Genomic DNA, 22,143 nt, shown 5'->3' on the forward strand with positions numbered 1-22,143 from the left:
CATTGTAAGTCTCATAAAACTTAAGGTAGTTTATAATCAATCTGGCATTTAGAATTATCATCTGGGTGAAATGTATAGCATAGGAAACACATAATTCAACTTATTACCTGAAGAAGTACTTCGACTGGGTTCTCCACGCTTCAACTGATCAATCCTAGATTTTCTCTCCCCCGTGACTTCCAGGCTCTTTGTTTTTTCTCTATCTCTTGAGCCACTATGCAGCACTCTCTTTCGACTCCCTTGGTCGTCCCCACTTCGATGGGCAGAATCATTTGATGGGGAGCGCAGACGGCCAGAGGTGTGACTCCGGTTACTCCGGTTGCTGCCCAGGCTGCTGCTCCTCTTTTGGTCTACCAGTTTGCGGTGTGGTGTGTCCTCTATAGTCACATGAGGGGCTTCTACTTTTTCCACACGTGATCTATGGCACTTTCTATGTGAGTCTTCACTGGCAAAAGTAGTATTGACGGTGGAGGGGGTGGCAGAGGTGGGCGTGGGGGTGGCAGAGGTGGCAGCAGTAACAGTGGTAGAGGTGAGCACCGCAGCTGCAGCAGTGGCAGTGGCCACAGGAGGTGGAGGAGGGAGAAGGGAAGACAGAGGGGAAGGGATACTAGCTGCAGTGGTAGTGGTGACTGCATGTTCTGATTCCATCACTTCTGTCCGGTCTGGCACATCCTCATCAGACCAGTCACTAAAGGCAGTATCCTCCTTCTTCAGAGGGTCCTCTAGCGGGCCATCCTTATCACTAGAAATTTCAACCAGGTCCTCTTTGGTTGTCATAGGGGGAGTCCGTGGACCTCTTTTCTTCTTACTTTGCTGGGTGGCTTCTTCATCCGAAATATCAGAATCACCTTTGGATCTTTTGCGTTTTTTCTCAATATTTTTCTTCTTCTGTCCTTTTTTAGGTGAGAAGACTTGACCATCTTCAGATGTTGTCTCAATACTGCCCCTCTCTATTCCAACATCATCCTCTTTCTTTTTCTTAATAGGTTTCTTCTGAAGTTTTGCTTTTTTCTTACTTTCATCATGGGCTCGATCAGATAGCTCACGATCTTCAGACTGGTGGTGGCCTACCAGGTCCTGGGCACGTGCTCTTGAGTTCTCCATGACTTCCGTCTGTTCTCTCTGTCTATCTACAGAAGAAATTTTCTCTTTCAATTCTTGCTCATCATAGCGCCTTGAACTCTCCTTTCTTTCTGGCTTACGGTCCTCTTCTTTCCATCTACCCTGCCTATCTTCTGTGAGGTGTGATGGGCTGAGAGAACGAGATTCTTGAGGTCGTACAACCTGGCTCAAGAGTCTGTGCTTTTCATCTATACCGAAAAATAAAAAGTAACCATATCTTTACCAAATTAGCAACAGAACACATAACATTGAAATGCAATAGTCTCTCCCTTTTTAATTATTTCAGTAAAAATAAAAATATAGCTTTAACTACAAATAATGGGAAAAGACAATGCATTGTAATAAAAATGACTTTTTTTGTGTGTTGAGCATTGGGGCTTGTTACAAGGCCTTATACTTTTGCTTGTTATTTTTTTTTTTTTCACTCAAGACTGGAACTCTACCATTTGAACCACAGCTCCACCTCTTGTTTTTGTTGGTTAACTGGGGATAAGAATTTCTTGGGCCTGTCTGTTCAGGCTAGGCTAGCTTCAATCACTAATTCTCAGATCTCAGCCCCATGAGTAGCTAGGATTACAGGTATGTACCATCAGTACCTAGCTTAAAATGCATTTGTAATGTATATTTTAGCCATATAGAAAATGTATGGCAACAGTATAGCAAGGAAACTATTAAAAATCGTAAATTACCAGTTGCATAGTCTCACAGTTACTAAACAGTGTAACTATAGACACAGAAGAGGGACTGTGCTTACTTTTGTCATCTCCACTGTTGTAGGTGTCGCTGTCAGGAGAATGTTCACGCCTGCGCTTAGGTGACTGCCGAGGGCTGGCACTTCCTTCATTTCTATAGCGCTTCCTAAATTGGGCAAGTAAATGCAATTTACAAAATGTTGATGGTTGTTTTTCACTAGCATTTCTTTATAGTAACTGTACTGTCAGCTGTATCACACAAAAGACATGCAGTGTCCTTTATAAAAATTTGCTAGGAATGTGGATTTTAAAATACAAGGTAACATGTATTTCATTATACGTGCATAGTTATTCAAGTTGAAATTGCCAGATTTAAATACTGCAAGGAGAAAACAAGTAGCAGAAAAATCAATATATTAATGTGCCTTCTGATATAAACATTCTTCAGTTTTACAATCTTATGATAAACAAATGTCTTAGGCTGGGAAAGAGAAAATATGGCATTATTTTTGGAATCCAACAGTTGTGAGTTCTACTTACAGCCACATTACTTATTATACAACTTTTAAATAAGTTCCTTAAAGTCACAGAACTTTAGCTTTCACCTCTAAAACTGGAGAAGATGAAAGTCATTCTGATAAAACTGCAGTATGGAATACATTAATTCCGTCATATACCCAGTGCCTGGAAGGTTGTAGATAGTTTTCCTTCCCCCTCCTAGAACCAAGTTACTTGCTGAGTGAAAAATTAATAAAATGATTCATATGTTGACTGAATTTCTTGTTCTTTAGATGAACTGTAAATGAAGAATGCTTTATATCTTTTGGGTACTTATATTTATTACTCTAGTATTTTCTTGTATTTTCCTTCAATCTTGACCACTATTTTAAGTATTTATAAATACCATGTCAAAAGCTGTGAAATATGCTATGGTACACATCTCCATCTGCAGATGAGTAACCATGTAGAAAAGTTGGCCCAGGAGTAATATGACTACTCACAGGTGCACAGCTCTTCCCATTGTAAGGTGGCCTATTTCTTCAATGGTCTAATTTATGCTGGCTTAGTGACTCCCCTTATATGAGAGAATTTAATGAATGTGACACTATACAAATCTGGAGAGAAATGAAAGGCCTTGCTGCTTCTGCTTTTGCTCTCAAGATATGTTCTACTACTACATGCAAAAGCAGACTTTGGGGGGCTGGGAAGGTGGCTCAGTGGTAGAGCGCTTGCCTTGCATGCATGAGGCCCTGGGTTCGATTCCTCAGCACCATATAAGAAAAAAGCTGGAAGTGGCACTGTGGCTCAAGTGGTAGAGCACTATCCTTGAGCTGAAGAGCTGAGGGACAGTGCCCAGGCCCAGAGTTCAGGCCCCACGACCAGACCAAAAAAAAAAGCAGACTTTGGGCCACAACAGGACAAGGTCATGTGGTGGAGAAATAAAGCATTAAAATTACTAGACATGTAAGAAAGCCCACTTTGAGTCATCTAAGCCTACCTGAAATGTCAGGTTGGTTATTTTTAACTAACTTTTGGGGTAGTTTGTAAACACAGCAAGAAATAAATGATACACTAGAATATGTCAGTTTAAATAAAATCTTAAAACATAAAAAATTAAAATTCTTCAAAGGAAATATCTAAAGAAACAAAACTACAATAAAACAAATACTGTGACAGTTCAGCAAATCTTCTACACAGCGGTGGTTTGAAAAACAGTGGTTTTCTGGATAACTCAAAGCACTGAGACAACAATCCAATTAATGTAAACATCACACTATTAATCTAATTTAAATTGCTTTTTGTTACAGTTGTCTGATTCCTAAGTTTCTAGGCTCAATTCTTGAGTCTGCTAGCCAGAAAAACTTTCACTATTACAAGCAGAAATTAGAAACATAAAGAAAACAACTCATTGAACTAGATAAAACATGTGATATAACGATTTCAGAATTTTTTTTTAAAAGTACAGATTTCAAGTGGGCAGAGGAAGGACATGTTTGCCTACATGAATTAAGTGTCTATGAAGTTTATACTAAAAAATAAAGCTTTTCCTAAAACGTGGAGTAAGGAAAGCAGGAAATAAGACAGAGGTTACAGAGCGTGGAGTAAGGAAAGCAGGAAATAAGACAGAGGTTACAGAGCGTCCAATGCATAATGGAAGAAGGCTCCACTTGTGTGTTACATTGTTTGTTCCTAACCATAATCCATAACAGTAGTGAAAAACCTGGCTTAGGAAAGCATAGCAAAGAGGACTGCTAGGCTGACAGGTAGAACCTTGGATAGTCCATTTCACCATTTGGAGAAACCCTTTCTAAGACTGGAACTAATACAAGGGAAATAGGAGACCGATAGCTTTCCTAATTCTTTCTTTCAAAATCAAGATATAATCACATCAGAACAAACAAAAGCTAATCTAACTCATATAGTTCAGCAAAGCAGTCATTTTGGCTTAAGAAAGAGAGAAATTCTATCAGACGTATTACATAATAACTTACCTTTGGCCCTAATAACCTACTGTACCTCCACAGAGGTAACTTCTACACTCTTACTTTCTTCAATCTATGTTTTGATTTTAAGGATTCTCTCAGTTTCTAAAACACTGAGTGCTTGCTGTGGTAACACCATATATAAAGGGGAAACATGGGAACCACAGAGCAGTAACACTTAATGACTAGTCAATATCAACTAGTTTAAAGGGGATGTGATGGCACACACACAAATTCACTACCATTTTACATTTGATTACTGTGGGAAAAAAAAGTCTGCAACAGTCAAGAAAGCTCATCTGTCATAGAAAATATCTAGTAAGCTGGGTGCGGTGGCTTATGTCTGTGATCCCAGCTACTTGGAAAATGGGGGAAGAAGGATCCCAAGTTGGAGGCTAGCTCACATAGTGTCTCAGAAACAAATTTTAGCAGGGCACCAGTGGCTCTTGCCTGTAATCCTAGCCACTCAGGAGGCTGAGATCTGAGGATCACGGTTCAAAGCCAGCCCGGGCAGTAAAGTCTGTGAAACTCTTATCTTCAATAAACTACCAGAAAAAGAACTGGAAGTGGCGCTGCGCTGTGGCTCAAGTGGTAGAGCGCTAGCTAGCCTTGAGCTGACGAGCTGCAGGCCCAGAATTCAAGCCCCATGACCAACACCGTACCCCCCACCCCAAAAAAGGGATTAGGGACAAACCTCACATGGTAGAGTGTATGCCTAGCATGCAGAATGACCAAGGTTTAATTACCACCTTTTTTCTTTGTGTATTACCTAGACTTATTTTTGTTATGGCAACAGAAAATAACTTGATTATTTGTAGCTCCTGGATTCAGCAACAAAATTTAAAAATTATTTTTTCTAGGCAATGAAAAACCCTTTATACATGCAGTGCTTTTGAATGCTTACTCAAATATAACTTTTAAAAAATGACTGGGAATCATTCTTACTTTGATTTTCTCTCATCATGTCCATCTCTGGGATTCCTATCTTCTCGGATATCTTCTCGCTTATCCCTGCGGTCATCCCGTCCCTTGTCTTTGTCTTCCCACTCCCTTTGACGTTCTCGTTCCTTATCCCTTTCTCTCGCTCTTTCTCGTTCCCGCTCTCGTTCTCTCTCTCTCTCCCGTTCTCGCTCTCTCTCCCTCTCCCTTTCTTCTCTCTCTCGCTCCCTTTCTTTTTCCCTATCTCGTTCCCTCTCTCTTTCTCTCTCTCGATCATGGTCACGATCCCTCTCTCGTTCACGGTCTCGCTCTTTTTCCCTTTCTCTTTCTCTCTCCCGTTCTCTGGCCCGCTCCCTTTCTAGCTCTCTTTCCTTTTCTCTTTCCCGATCCCGTTCACGTTCCCTCTCTCTCTCCCGCTCTCTGTCCCGCTCTCTCTCCCTATCTCTGTCCCTAGCCCTGTCGTCTCTTCTATCGTCCACTCTGTCTACTCTTCGTTCCTCTCTTCTTTCATCACGCTCAAGCTCGTCATTTCTCCCCTGATGGCGTATTGGTGAGCTTGGTCTTTGATCTATAATGAAAATCAAGTTTTGTCAGTGATTAATTTGGCAGATAACCTACAGGTAAGACAGCATGGCAAATCTTAAAAATTTATCTGAATACAGGGTCACATTGGCAACAAATTATAAATCAACTTCTATATTTAATTTTAATGTAATAATCAAGTAATAATCACCCCTAGACCTTTAAAAAATGCTTGCTTAAAGTCAATTTCCTTTTGCCCTCTTAAGTATCATGTGTTCTGCTCCCCATCAACCCCCTTCCCCCCTCCCACTGATCCACCTTTGATCTTTCTCTGCATGCTCCCTACCCTACTCCAGCCCACTGCTCCAACCCCACTTTCTGCCATCTCTACCCTTCACCTCTGATCTTCTCTGTCCCCCCAGCAGGACCTGAGAACACTGGTGGCAAAGGATAGGGGCAGCAGGAGGTGTAGAACATAGGAGCTGAAGGAAAAAAAAAATTTCCCTCGTAAGTCACACCTCTAATTTCAGGCCAAATCATATACACATTAAAGTGCAGTGATTATATGTGAAAAATATGGAACAAAACATATGTCAAAAGTGTGGCTGCAATGATCAGTTTCTTATCATACATTAGAATTAAGGGCACTGTTGTCTAACAACTGTAGAACAGTCAAATGTAAAAAGTATCTGTATTAGTACTAAATTTATAATGAATAACTATTAATAACAGCAACTTTTTTTTCAGTCAATCTAAGAATCACACCAACACAGAGAAAAAGACCAGATGCCTGAATGTGTAAGAAATCAAGCTAAGATAAAGAAAAAAGTGTGTAAAATCCACAAACTTTTCTAAGAGGCAGCCATTTTTGATAGCTCTATACTACTATGCTGCTTATATTTTCACTCTATAATGTACATTGGTTAATTGATAAAGAAATTGTATTTTAGTTTGTTAAGTGGAATACCTAACATCCATTTATTTTTAGGAAGAATAATTTTAGAATATTTCTAGGGAAGTTTATAATAAAGTAACGAAGTTCCCTTCCTTATCACAGATGAAAGATATACTCAATATTTACTATGTAGAGGTTTTATTTCCAGACAGAAAAGTTTGAGAATTTAAAATCTAACCAATCTTTTCCTGTCCTTAGTTCTTAAAAGCACAGAAATTATGGTCCAGAACTCACTATGGAAATTATGCCTAAATGTTAGTTTTTCTTAAAAACTTTTACTTTTGCTGAAACCAACTTAATTTAAAAATGGTTCTACAGTAAATGGAATCCCAGAATGCTATATATATATATATCCATGCTCTAGACAGTCTGAATTCCTAGTTGGTGATCATAACCAAATACCCTGAAACAAAATCAATACTCTATCTCATAGCAATTCACACTAAAACTTCTGAATATAAGAATACCAGACAATAAAATACTGTCACATATAAAACCTTAATTTTCTCAACCAAGAAGACAATGACTTTTATTTCCCAAGGAAAATAGAATATGAGCACGCCACACTAACACCTCCAAACTATCTTCCATACTATCATTCCCCTGGAATGTGTTCTTCAAAGATGTGCCTCTATTCAAATGCTTTATTATCTTGATCAACAACATACCCACTCATGAAAGCTGACAAGTTCCTAATGAGCCTCTCATCAGACTTTTCCTTGGCTTCTTTTCTTCATACCAATTATGGCACATCACCACTACAACCTCATAACACAATACATACTACTCTAAATAAAGCACACAGTTCTTTTAGTCCTACATGTCTGCTTATGTTGTACCTTTACCTGCAAAATGCTTCCTCCATTGTTCCTTCTAGCAAGCATGTATCTTTCAAACCTAAAGAAGTTAAGTCTTTTAGTTAAAGCAGCTTTCTTGAACTTCCTCAGAATTATGTTTGCTTCTCTGTCTTCTCATACAACTTTATATAGCAACTGCTATACTTCAACTGTCTATTCTGTGGCTAGATTATGAAGTCAGATTTAAATATTTGGTCACGTCTCTAACCTCAACATGTCAGTCTCTCTACTGCATGCCATCCTCCTAGACACAGCAGTCTTCTTTCATATCCTGAGTCATAAAAAGCTATTTCCTATCTCAAGAAATGTGTACCTATTCTTTCCTGCCCATGAAATCACTTTTATCCTTAAAATGCTAGTTTCCTCAGTAAAGCTAGTTTCTTTCTCCCATTTGCACCTAAATAACGTTTCCTCAAATTTTTTAACACTCTAAAACAGATTCTCTTATTTCTTTTTCTTTTTTATTCTTTTAGTTTCAGTCCATATTGGTTTCTTTGACAGTCTCAATGAGTCCTTTAGGGAGTGAGAAGGAGAATCTTCACCACTGAGTTACACAAAGACAAGAACTATTAAGTATCTAACAAAATGCTGATGTGGGCACTCAACGAATACTTGATTACCTCAAAATATATTTCTACTTTAGTCATACAACTGATGTTTATTAAAATATACAGATAACTGGTCTGGTATTCAAAAGACCTGAGTTTAGATTCCAGTTCTGGAACTTCTCTGTAGTATTAAAATGTCTCTTAGTAAAACCTCCAAGATTGGGAAATATCGATCTAACTTTAGAAATACTGTAAAGTTTCTAGGACTATTGTAAAGACTAAGTAAAACAATGTATGTAACAATATTATCAGCATTCTTGTCACCCAGTAGAAGTGTGTGGTTGAACTAAACACAAGATTGAGATCAATCCTATTGCTGAGTTCAGGCCCAAGATGAGGAAACCTGAGCTAGGATATGAAAATTTTAAAAAAGTATCAGGACACAGTATAAAAGAGAAGTTGTTAAAATGCAAGGGAAGAAACAATTTCAGAAATATGGAACATAAAAACTCTAGTCCTGCCTATAACTGAAAAACTCCTAATATACCTTAGGCTTACCTTTTACAAACTCATTCCAACCAAGCCGTCTGTTTCTGGGCTTGTCTATTCTCTCAAAAGTAGATAGTGTCTAAAAGAATTTGTTCCTTTCTTATTACTATTTATTTCAAGAAATAACATTACTTCTTTGATTCACCCCATTAACATACCAATATTCATCAACTGAAAAAATATTTCAAACTCAGCACTATAATAAATCTTGTGTTAAGAAATCAGCCAAACACAATGAGACCTTCCTAAGATTTTTAAAGCCCCAAATACAGACAATAAAAGCTTGCTATATAAAGTACATATAACCCTTAAATGTTTTCTTGTAATCTTGCTTCAAAATTCCTTTAAGACCACAGGCACTGCTGATGGCACTGTAATTCTAGCTATTCAGAAGGCTAAGATCTGAGGATTGCTGTTCAAAGCTACCCCAGGCAGGAAAGACTGTTAGATTCATCTCCAATTAATCCCCTAAAAAAAACAGGAGTGGAGCTGTGGCTCAAAATGGTAGAGTGCTAGTCTTGAGCAAAGATGCTCAGGGACAGCACCCAGGCCCTGAGTTCAAGCCCCATGACCAACCAAAAAAAAAAATTAAGAAATCATATAACAGATTAACTAAGTATCTTTAGCTTAAGACATATGAGTACAAAATAAGCTAAAGCAAATACTATATATTCTCAGAACAAAATAACACAACATTACACTCAACAATCCCCAGACCTATTACCATTTTCCTCTGGCTCCTTTCTGGCAGTCTTTAGAAAATTCTTGATTTTAAACTATTAAACTACTCACAGCTTTTTAAGGAGTTTTGACCTATTTGGTTACAATGGGAGAACAGTAGGGCATCCCAGTTTTGAACTCTGCTGCTTTATCTATTGGTAGCTAACTATTTTACATAATCACTCCTACACCACATGGACTAAGACTATATGAATAAACACAATAGACACAATAGTTTTAAATATCTTAAATGATATTTCGCATTACAAAGTATATTGGATATCTGTTTAAAAAAAACAATTCACTTGGCTGAAGTTCATAAAATTCTGTTGACAAACCTCTTTCTCTGTTGTCCCGACGGTCTCTCTCTCCATGTCTTCTCTCAAAGGAAGAATCTCTGTTGTCTCTTTCTGGGTATCTGTCTCTTTCAGGATAGCTACTTCGGGTTTCCCAGCTGTCATGATAGTTGCTACTACTACTGTGACTATCAATTTGAGAACCTCTTGTGCCTCGACTTCCTAAACAAAGGATATTCACACAAACATTTAACAAATATAATACTTTCTTCAACAAGTTTCACTAGTCATACTCTTTCCTCCCAAAACAGCACTTTATTTTTTTATTCCCAAATGTGGTAATCACTGCTAAAAAGAATATTAAGTATTAGATCAGAATATGCAAGTTTGTCTAACAAGTTTTCCTAACTATAAGGTCAAAGCCTGGGAGTATGACTCAAGTGGTAGTACCTTCTTAGCAAACATGAGGCTCAGAGTTCAAGCCCTAAAACTATGAAGAAAATTAAAAAGTCACATAATGGCAACATAAAGCAATACCTAACCCTCAAAACAATGAAACAAAATGTTTATTCACAGAAGTAAAAAATGAAAAATATGGATATTATCTAGGGCTTTAATTACAGTTTATAGTGAACTATTTCATTATAAAACCAAGGTAAGTCACATATTCATGCCTATAATCCTAGCTAATGAGGAGGCTGAGATTTGAGGATCTCAATTTGTAGCCATCCTGAGCAGGAAAATCTGGGAGACTCTTGTCTCCAATTAACTACCAAAAAAGCAGGAAGTAGAGGTGTAGCTCTAGTGGTAGAGTAACAGCCTTGAGCAAAAAATGCGAGAGGACAATGACCAGACAAAGTTCTAGCCCTAGTACTGGCACCAAAACAAAACAAAGCAAAAAAAAGAAGAGAGTGAGAGAGAGAGAGAGAGAGAGAGCATGCACATGCAAGGTAAGCTGAGCACTCAGGAAGCAAACATGTGGAAGATTATAGTTCAAAGCCAGCAAAGGCCAAAAAATCTGAAAGACTGCATCTCCAAAATAACCAGTAAAATGTAGGGCTGGAGACATGGCTCAAGTAGAACACCAGCCCAGCAAGTCCCTGAGTTCAAAGTTGACAGAGGAGGATGGGGTGGGGGAGAAGAGATAATGAAGGGAGGGTAGTAACAAAGGTAATTTGGCAACATGAAGTGCTACCTGAAATTTTTTTATGAAAAGATGTAGGAAAAGGATGTTCATAATAACTTTATATGTAACAGACTCAAATTTAAAATCTTATGTCTTTCAGTGGTAAACAGTCAAATCATGGCAGAATATACCATGAATCGTGCCATGAGATAGTATTCAGCAGTAACAAGGAACATACTACTGAGATACATGCAACTTGGATGAATCCAAGGAAGATTATGTTGATTAAGAAAAAGCCAATGACAATAGCATTATTCTGTTTATGAAATACTTATGCAGGACCATCTTAGAGGTTATTAGGAGTCACAGACAATAAGGAGGGGGTAAGTGTAGCTATAAAGTAGTAACACAAGGAAATTTTGTTACAGTTCAATGTCTTGATTGTGGAGAAGGTAATACAAGACTATACATGCAATAAAGATGCACAGTTACACACACAAAAAGTGAATATGAATAAGCCATATGTGTTTCTTGGTTTTGTTTCTATACCATAGTTATGTAACATGTTAACATCAGAAAAACCCCATACATCATGCTGTAATTTCCTATGTAATTAATTTCCTCTCTACTTAAGAGAATTTGAACTTTTAATGGGGATGATAGAAATAGAGAAAGGGTATGAGTATGGGGCTGCTAAAATCAAAAACAAAAACTCTGCAAGGCTCTGCCTCACTCTTACGGACTGTACCAAATCAATTCTGATGAAGAGGCTAAGTTCATTACAAATTTAAAAATTCACAAATAACCAACTCAAAGTAATAATTAGAGAGCACTTCCTCAAGAAACACACACTCACACATACCACACTTTCCATATAAAAGGCTTTGAAACCTAAAATTGAAGATATTCCTGAATAAAGTACGTAAATACCTACAAGGAATGTCTTAGATATTAAAGCATTTAAGACTATTAAAGTGCTACAGGTAAGGTGCTAGTAGCTCACACTTCTAGAATGATCATAATAGAAAGGGGGCTATTTACTATGCATCTTTGTGTTTTTTTGAAACTCTTAACCATGGTGGATGTAAAATTTTTTTGACTAATAAATACCATTTATAATGGCAACAAAAAAGACAGTAGCCAGGAATAAAAAAATGAGAAAAACCTTAATAGAAAATGTATAAATTGATAAACTATTATAGGTAAAAATCCAACAGTTTTTTCATAAAATTAAAAACTAATATTTTGAATTTGTATGTAAAAAGGTCAGGAAGTCAGGCATGGTGGTAATTTTACCATTCAGGATGATTGGGAGGTAAAGGCCACCTGGACTGCAAGACCCTGTCTCAAAAATAAATATATAAATAATTTTTAAAAATCATTTTACAGAACTTCAGGAACCATCAACACTTAAATGATTTTTCTGTAATATTGACCAGGGATAGCCCAATAGGCTAATGGAAAAAGTTCTGTAGCTCTGTAGCAGTGTTTGGAGGTAGGGTAAATAAAGGGCTATTTACCCTAAATCAATACAGTAAGCTATATATTAGCCTCAGTCGTTTAGACAGTCATAAATGCAAAGTCATTTGGGTGATGGCAAATTCCTTTTTCCCCCTGAGAAGAAAAAATGGAAAATCACAAATTCAGATCATACATTCAACTGACTGAAAATCATAAAATAATAACAATGAATGTAAAAAATAATGCATTTAGAAAAGCAATCTTAAATTTAGTACTTGCTATAGGAATATAGAAGATACAGTTGACTAACAAGAGAAAAGCCTTACCCTTTTCAGGTATCTCTGGACCTCTCCCCCTACTTCTACCCATGCGGTCATTCCTAATTTCACTCCGAGACTCATTTCTGGAGTCATTCCTTATTTCAGTACGAGAACTTTCTTCTCTTAAGTGATTTCTGCCATAACTCCGGGATTCATCCTGGTATGTGTCTTCCTTCCGATGAGTATCTCGACCTTCACGGTCCCTATAGTCATGAGAGTCCCGGGTAGACCTTGAATCTCTGGGGTCTCGGCTTTCCTTGGTTTCTCTACTATAGTCCCTCATCTCCCTAGAGTCTCGGATGTCTCTGGAGTCTCTTAGTTCCCTGCGGTCTCTAGTATCTCTCCGATCCCGGCCATCTCGAGGCTCTCTGTCTTCTCTGTGATCTCTAGAAGAGCTCTGGTCCTGTTCATACTCTCGCTCTTCTCTTGTATCCTTTTCTCTGTCCCTTTTGCTTCTAGTCTCTGTAACACAATTGGAAATAAACTGTAATTCCTTTTACAGAGTTTCACAAAACTAGATCTAGCTTATTTAATATAGTGCTTTGAAAAATCTTACAATATTTATATTATTTTTACAGCAAAAGCAAAAACATGGACAAATACTAAATTAAACCATGTTTTTATTAAAATTCAAGAGGCAATTTTATATTTGATACCTGATAACTATATTTTTAATTGGATAAAACTTTGAACAGCAACTTCCCCTGCTTAGAGACCTTAAACTCTAACAAATAAAAATGGAACATATCTTGTATAGCTTTTTAGTAACAATTTCTAATTCTGAGGCACACAGTTAATCACTTCTACAAGTACTAAGCTACATTACAACATATATGTTCACCTCAAATGTATTTAAGCACTAGAGAGTAGCTGTCTGGCAAAAAAAAAAAAAAAAGTATTTAATTCTGTTATTCTATCTTTCTGAGCTGCTTAACTTACTGATAAGTGCAACCATTATTGAAGTTTTCCCTATAGCATTTCCTAACGTATCATAGAAAAAATAAATCCTTCATTTTTTTTAACAAACGTACCTCACTGATTACATAATACAATCTTGTCATATTATATATGAAGAAATAGAGACCCAAGACTGAATGGTTATTCAACTCTATCTCAATGGAATTTTCAGACTAAGAATCCTTAGTTAGATATGCCTAGGGAAGGCATAGCTTATTAAAAATCTAATATGTAGCCAAAAAATGAATGAGAACTCTTAAGAATAAAGCTACCCTTTTATTCAGGTTCGTGTGTGTGTACATGTGCATGTGTGTCTGTGTCTGTGTGTCTGTGTTGGTCCTGGATGATGTCCCTAAGATTTTGTTTTTTTGCTCAAGGCTAGCACTCTATCACTTAAGTAACAGCTCTACTTCTGGCTTTTTGTTAGTTAACTGGAGATAATAGTCTCACAAAGTTTCCTGCCTCGCTAACTTTGAATTCAGTCCTGAAATACTAGAATTACTGATCCCACCAGCATCCAGTAGTTAGTCAGGATCTTATGCAAGTTGCTTTCATATCCTGGAATAGTCATATTCTGAGGCTATTTTAGCATATGTAGCAGCTGTATGCCTTAAACTTTTAAATGTATCTCCTTTTGTCTTTTCCCTGGTGGCTGGAATACATGGAATTTTTCAAGGACCTAAACACCTTGAATTTACAGGCCCTAGGACCTCATATCAATACCCTAACTCAATGCCAGTTGCTTTCCTTATAAACCCAGGTGTCAAATGCTGCTAAGGACAGAAACAAGAGGCAAGGGTCCAATATAGCTTCAGACCTCTGAGTGCACAATTATGTTTCTGCTCTTCTTTCCCAAGTCCCCATTATTTTCACAAAAACATCTAATAAGTACATTCTTGTCTTTACCTACTCAACTCATTCTTCTACTGAAATCATTCTTATTTCAGAAGATGACATTTAAATAGGGGCACAATCATCTGCTTAAATCTATTCAATTTCTTTCATGGAAAGGTAAAGAAACATCCAATCTACTAAAGATTTCTGCTATACTGTAGTCCTTCTTTCCACAAAAAAGTATTCCTATGAGATCTGATTATATATTACTTTCATTTCATTAGTTCAATAGCAATACAAAATCTTCACTAGTAATTAAATATATACCTTATTCTTGGTCAAATATAGTTGTTAAATATCTTATTAAAATTAATAGCTAGAGGGGCTGGGAGGTGGCTCAGTGGAAGAGTGCTTGCCTTGCATGCATGAGGCCCTGGGTTCGATTCCTCAGCACCACATAAGCAAAAAGAAAAAAGCCAGAAGTGGCGCTGTGGCTCAAATGGTAGAGCGCTAGCCTTGAGCTGAAGAGCTGAGGGACAGCACCCAGGCCCAGAGTTCAGGCCCCATGACAGGACCCTCCCCCCAAAAAAATAAATAAATAAAATAAAATTAATAACTAGAGTTTTCCTTCTTACTAATGTTCCATAAATATTGTGTTTAAATTTTTATCATGTATTCTATATGTAAGTTCTATATACAGTTAATATTGTTATGGTTCCAGAATCATGTACACAAAAACTGTAAAATAGGTGTATTCTCTGGACCCAATCTACACATCCACCATTTTGTGTGTTGTATGTGTATGTATGTGGGTATGGGGTTTGAACACAGGGCATCATTCTCTCACTTGGCTCCTGATTCCTTCTACTACCCTCATGGCTAGTGATCCATTACTTGAGTCAGTTCCAGCTTTTTACTGGTTAACTGGAGATTAAGTTTCATGGATTCGTCTGCTTAGGCTGCCTTCAAACCAAGATTCTTAGATCTTAGCCTCCTGAGTATCAGGAATTATATAGGTTAGAGTCACCAGTGTTGGAGTTGTTTTGTTTTGAGTACTGCAGACAGAACCCAGGGTCTCATACATTCTAGGAGAGTACGCTACCTCCAGACCTACTTCACTGTTCTTTAAAAGACACAAAGTAATCAAAATAGAAGCTCTAACAAGATGGCCAAATGTACTCAGTAGAGTATCTTAAAAGGAGGCAGGAACTAACATACCTGTATTTGCTCATTTATATGTACTTAATACTGTGCTTTTCATTCCTGCGTCTTTAATCATTTCTAACTTTCCTAGTTTGTGTGATACAGAGGCTAAAAATGAAGCATTCCTCCTTCATCCCTTTCCTATTAAAATAAGTATGGATGTCTAATATTTTAATTATAAAGCATTTAAGCAAAAAGAACCCTAAAGACCAGCCAAGCTAAAATACAATGCACACCTTCCCGCCTTTCATGCCGTCGATCATGAGACTGTGAAGTTCTGTCATGATCATGCCTCCCCTTGTCTCGCATTGGGGAGCGATGCCTTTGAGGACTCTGCTTTCTCTGAGGAGAAGACAAACAATGTGAAGGATAAGGGGAAGCAGAACGTCGTAAAGATGGAGTTAAAGTCCGCTGATAAGATGGTGAAGGAGTTCTTTTGTGCCGAGGAGAAGGAGAATGTCTTTGAATAGATGATCCCGATTGAGAGGATGATGAGTGATGTCTAGAAGATATAGGAGAATGATGTTGTCCAGCTGGGGAAGTGGATCTATGAAGGAAAACAATAAACATGCTCAACACCCTCAATTGTAGCCAAAGGAAAAAAACTCTTTAAAACAGTAAAGACTGTATATCCTAACTTAAAGCTTAGAATTCACTCTGATAAACTCTGACTAGTAAGAGCTACATAGGAGGTGACTGCTCATAACTTCAAGGTTTCTAGGAAAGGGAAGCTATCACTACCTGAGCCAAGCAGAGTCTGTGCTGCCTGTTTTGATATTTAGGACTTTACATTCATCATCAAGTTACCATAAAACACAGAAAATACCAAGCGTTGGTGAAGATGTGGAGAAATCAAAATTTTTGTGCATTGTTGGTGGGCTTGTAAATTGTGTAACTGATATGGAAAGTAAGTTCCTTAAAAAATTCCTCAAAAACAGCAATAAAATTATTTTATGATCTAGTAATCCCACTTCTGGGTATGTACTCAAAGTAACTCAAGTAACTCAAAGAAGAGTCTGGAAGTAGTGGTCTAACAATACTTTCTAAGTACTAACAAACTATACATTTAAAAATGGTTAAGATAGTAAATGTTTATGTTTTTATAACAACAAAAAAAATCCAAAGATAAATTTCAAAAGCTGTTATTTCAAAAGCTTAATCATCCATGACTCACTATTGAAACTAGTAAGCAGAATACACAACTAGAAATAAAACAAAAAACTCATACTAATGCTTAAAAATTTCTGCAGAGTAAGCACTTGAGAATCTACAAAAGTAGCATTTTTAAATCTTACTTACCTTGGCTTCTCTCTTTTTTCTCTTTGCCTTTCAAAATCTCGTCCTCTGTCCTTCCCATCTCTTGGTTTTTCTTCAATCCTATCTTTCACTTTATACTTTTCTTTATATTTTTTTCCCAGAGCAATATCTTCTAGTATAGGAGGAGGAGGACTGGGTGTACGTGGCCCTTTCTTTTTACTTTGGTTGCCTTTTGAATTCCTGAAGGTAACAAAGAGCTATCATTACAGGTCTAAATATTTTTGTAATACCAAATGGATATTTTAAAAAGTGCTTTTTAAAAATAGCAGCCTTGGGGGTTGGGGAGTTAGCTCAGTGGAAGAGCTCTTGCCTGGCAACTGCAAAGTCCTGAGTTCGGTCCTCAGGTCTGGGGGGTAAAACAGCAGCCTTTGCCAGGCACTGGTGGCTCACTCCTGTAATCCTAGCTACTCAAGGAGGCTGAGATCCAAGGATCACAGTTCAAAGCCAGTCTGGGCAGAAACATCTGTGAGACTATCATCTCCAATAAACTACTCAGAAAAGGCCAAAAATGGTGCTGTGGCTGAAGTGGTAGAGTACTAGCCTTGAGCACCAACATGAGTTAAAGCCCCAAGACTAAAAAAAAAGCAGCCTTCTTTTCCACTGCTTTACTTTTAACTACGGTGTATACTAGTAACTGATACTTACTACTTATTTTTCTAAACACTGCCTATTGTTAAATAAAACAACTGCTTCAACTGGATTTTAAAGTTCACAGTATAAAAGTAAATAATGAAAGCAAAACTGATCAGGTATCTCTGTATCTAGCTCCTCAGAAAACAGGAGGATTCTAGTTCAAGGCCCTTTAGACAAAAATTTAATGAGACCCTTATCTCAATAAACAAGCTGAGGACTCTGAACTACCTTTTCCACCCTTAATTACATCAGTTTTAATTTCACTGCATCTCTGTTATGACCAAAACTGCTTAAGTTTATTAGCTACTGTATCTCCTGGACCTCTCAAGTAAATTCCAATGCCATTCCCATCTCTTCTTTTACTTGCCACTATCTTAGTTATAAAATTTAATAACGTTTTCTTTAAATAGAAACCATCTTGGATCCTAAATCTATTTCCTATTACCTTGAGTAATAAGAAATAGTCTCAATATTCCTCAGTAGTCTCAATATTCCTTGGATGTAAAAAGATAGTATACAATCCTTAAAATTGCTGATACAATTTTTAAAAAAACATAAAAGCATCTGAATTATGATTAGCATGCAGAAAATTTAACTCTCTTGATTCTTATCTTTATTTCTTATCACAGATTGGGTCAATCACTTAGGCAAGTAAGAAATTACTAAAAGCTGATGACAAAATTTATTTTTCATTCTTAATTTCTAAGAACAACAATACATCATCTCATTGAATATTTATGAGATAACTCAACCTTTTCATACACCTAAAATGAAATGTGTTTATATTCCTAGGTATCTATCTAAATGATATCTATCTAAATGCCTATGTTTACCAATCTTTTTTCCTTGGCACACTGCTGAACCATACATCTGATACATTTCGAAAATAGGTGTGGCCAACTGACCAAGACCTGGTCAAAAGTAGGTGAGTATGGGCTGGGAAGGTAGCTCAGTAGTAGTATGCTTGCCTTGCATGAATGAGGCCCTAGGTTCGATTCCTCAGTACCACATAAGCAGAAAAAGCCAGAAGTGGCACTATGGCTCAAGTGGTAGAGCACTACCCTTGAGCTGAAAAGCTGAGGGACAATGCCAAGGCCCAGAGTTCAGGCCCCACAACCAACCAAAAAAAAAAAAAAAAAGTGAACAAAAAGGATGTGTATGTCTAGGTCTGATTCTCTAAGGACTCTTATGATAGACCAGGCAATTGGTAGACTACAGATATAAAGTTTCCTTGTATATTCCATTCTTTGATTTTCTTGAAAGTCCAAGAAAAGAGAATCATGGTCAGAAGGTACCTGTGTTACTGAATTTCATATATAGAACAACAGCTAATATTTGGAAATACCTAGTTTGATTCCACTTGAGAAATTTTTGTTTCTTCTGAACCTAAATGTTATGTTAAACCACTGACATTTTGGGATTTAGCTATTGCTAGAACCAGGATTATCCTCATATACTAAAGAGAGAATTTCTTCACATTACTTTTACAAATATATGTGCTTAAAAAAACAATTATGCTACACTGCATTGTTTTCTGTTTTGTTTTGGTCACTAATGGGGCCTTAACTCTGGGACTGGGCGCTGTCCCTCAGCTCTTCTGCCAAGGCTAGCGCTATACCACTTGAGCCACTGCATCACTTCCCACTTTTTCTGCTTATGTGGTGCTGAGGAATTGAACCCAGGGTCTCATGCATGCAAGGCAAGCACTCTACCACTGAGCCACCTCCCCAGCCCTATTGCATCATTTTCTAGAGAAAGGAAGCAACACTGATTTTAAATATTCTCACATCAATAAGACCTTTCAAGATATGATTCTCTCCCATCCCAATCAATTTGTTTTGAATATCTTTTTGACATAATTCATATTTGTATTACGAATAAAGAAAAACTTAACTAACAAAAACTAAGATTAAAACTGCAGATCGAATAGATATTAGATGTATGATTTTGGGGGGGGGCGAGAAGTACTAGTACTGGGGCTTGTATTCAGGGGGCTAGGTGCTGTACCTGAAGTTTTTTGCTCAAGGCTAGGCTGTACTACTCAAGTTACAGCTCCCCTTCTGACCTTTTGGTGGTTAATTGGAGATAAGAGTCTCATGGACTTTCCTGCTGTGGACAAGCTCTGAATCCTCAGATCTCACTCAACCACCTATGTAGCTAGGATTATAGGTGTGAGCCACCAGTTCATAGTGATTTATGATATTTATTAACACTCTATCACATATCTCAAGATTAACAACTATACTGAATATTAACTATCAAAAATGCTAACTTTCAGGGAGAAGTTTGAGTTGTGATTTGACAGTAATTTTATGTCCATTCAATATGAAAATGTTTACTTGCCTCTGAATTGACTTACTGGTATTAGCTGAAATGTTCAGTTGAATTTACACTGAATTAAACTGTTTAATGTGTCTTTTGTTTACTGTTTGATCCAGCAATAAAATTAAAAGTTGATTATCTGACATACTCATTAATGTGCATTGCAAAGAGAAACTGTACATGATAATTCAACATGCTTCTTTTCTTTGTATTTCTTTAAGTATTTTTTTTTAGTCTTTTCTTTCTTGGTACTGGGGATCAAACATAGGATGCTGTACTTGCTAGGAAAGTGCTTAGCCACTGACCTGTATCTAGCTCCTTTTTGATATTTTTAATGTACTCTTTTCTAGGATTTTCTCTGCTATTATTAATATAATGGTGCAATAGTTAACAAACTATTGCAAGATAGGAAATATAGTAGTTAAATCAATGCGAAAAATTGTGTTACTAACACAATAAAAAAGAGTAAATGAAAGAAATAACAAAGCCTTCATCTAAACAATAATTAAAATTTTCTATAAAGGGATTAAATTTCAATTATTTCATGAATGGAAAATATAAGAAAACAAAGAAAAAGAAAGGGCATTTCTGGTATGCAATTCATTGAAGAAATGAAAAGAAATACACACACATACATGGTTAGCCAAAAGGATAAGATAAGTGAAATGGATCAGATCACACCATGATTCAAGTTTTTCCACATCACTTTGAGCTATTTACTCACTAACAGAACAAAGAAGAGGATCAAGTCAATGTTACTGAGTGCCTTATTACAATGCAAAGCTCTATGCAAAGCCAGTACTGTGGAAAAACAGTACAGTGAACCATCAAGATCCCAATTTCAAGGAGCTTAAATTTAATAGAGGTTGTAAAACATATGTCATAGCCAAAATATAAGTACAACAAAGGAAATAAAAATTATGTCTGGTAAGGAGAAAAAAGAAAACATTTTCAAAAACTTTGAGTTTAAGCTAAAGATGGACAGACTGAATGTAGAAGATTGTAGTAGGAGGGAGATTAAACAAAAATATTGCCAAGATAGAAAAGATCAAAGTATGATTATCATACTGAAGAACTCAATTTCCTTCTATAAAATGGAAAACCTCTGAATTTTCTATGGTAATACATTAATCAGAATAGTCCTTAAAGATTTCCCTAAAAACATGGGTAACATGAATGGGTGGAAGGTTGGTAATAGAAAATGCATTAAAAAAAAAGTCTGAGTAGGCATGGTACTATATAGGATGAACACTATAAAGTGGACACCATTTGTTAACTGATCAAATGTTAAAGGAAGGAGGCTTGTAGTTATTTTTTAAGGCTAACGTGTGAAATTTAATTAAAATAATAAATAGTAGTGGGCTGGGATGTAGCTCAGTGGCAAAGCGCTTGCCTAGCAAGCGCAACATCCTGGGTTCGATCCCCAGTACCAAAAAAGAAAAGACAAAAAAATACAGTTAAAAAAAAAAAACCAAACAACAAAAAAAATAATAAATAGTAGTAGTGACATTTAATGAAAACTTGCTAAATTATTGTTGAATCCCCATATAATTCTAATTATCTCTTATTTTGACAGCTGTTACCATTTTAAACATGCCCAGCTGCTGCGATGCGTTCTTTTTCTTGATAATGTACATCAAGAGATAATAGTTATTGTATATACTCTACAATATCTAAAAACTGAAAGCAACATGTTCAATAAAAGTATGTAGTATGAATATTAAAATGAAGTAAAGCTAAAACTATCAATATAGATAAATATCAGAAAATGTAAAGTGAAAAAACCAAGACAAGCCAAGTTACATAATGTACTTGTTTTACAATAGATGACATTAATATTGCAGTCTGTGTAACAGTACACATTAGTGAAAGTATACACACATGTATATAGTTTATAAACCCAAGAAAAATCCACTATATTTCACTTCTTAAAAATTGAAAAACTCTGAAGCACATGCACATATAACAGTATTTAGTAGTTTTCTGTAATTTTTTTACCTTTTAAAATAAAGGCTTACACATAATACTAAATGTATTAGAGGTAAATTTTTATAACCAACTAAGTAATTCTTTCCAGTTAGCATTCAGAAAAATATACACTATTTATTGCCCTACTGACCTCTGCTGGTCCAGCAAGGGAGAAGACACTGCAGAAGTCTTCTTGTCTTTCTTGGCAGCTGAAGAAGATTTGGGGCTTGATTTCCGCTTTGGAGATTTGCTAGACTTTCTTAAAGGTGATGGAGACAATTTTGATCTAACTACTTCTGGTGAAACCTTTCAAGAGAAT

General features: G+C 36.6%; 1 protein-coding gene across 3 annotated transcripts in view; it reads right to left on the reverse strand.

Moving 5' to 3' along the window:
* Positions 1–22,143, reverse strand: part of Zc3h13 (zinc finger CCCH-type containing 13) — a 48,931-nt gene that overhangs the window by 14,800 nt on the left and 11,988 nt on the right. For all 3 annotated transcript variants that reach the window (XM_013010428.1, XM_013010420.1, XM_013010436.1), the window contains 8 exons: positions 21,976–22,130; positions 16,884–17,081; positions 15,821–16,131; positions 12,597–13,052; positions 9,726–9,905; positions 5,243–5,804; positions 1,877–1,980; positions 108–1,310 (listed from right to left, as the gene is read on the reverse strand). In XM_013010428.1, coding sequence (XP_012865882.1) covers positions 108–1,310; positions 1,877–1,980; positions 5,243–5,804; positions 9,726–9,905; positions 12,597–13,052; positions 15,821–16,131; positions 16,884–17,081; positions 21,976–22,130 — 3,169 coding nt within the window. The remainder of the gene's footprint in view (positions 1–107; positions 1,311–1,876; positions 1,981–5,242; positions 5,805–9,725; positions 9,906–12,596; positions 13,053–15,820; positions 16,132–16,883; positions 17,082–21,975; positions 22,131–22,143) is intronic.

The sequence above is a fragment of the Dipodomys ordii genome, unplaced genomic scaffold (assembly GCF_000151885.1).
Source record: "Dipodomys ordii isolate 6190 unplaced genomic scaffold, Dord_2.0 Scaffold1, whole genome shotgun sequence".
Classification (NCBI taxonomy): Eukaryota; Metazoa; Chordata; class Mammalia; order Rodentia; family Heteromyidae; genus Dipodomys; species Dipodomys ordii.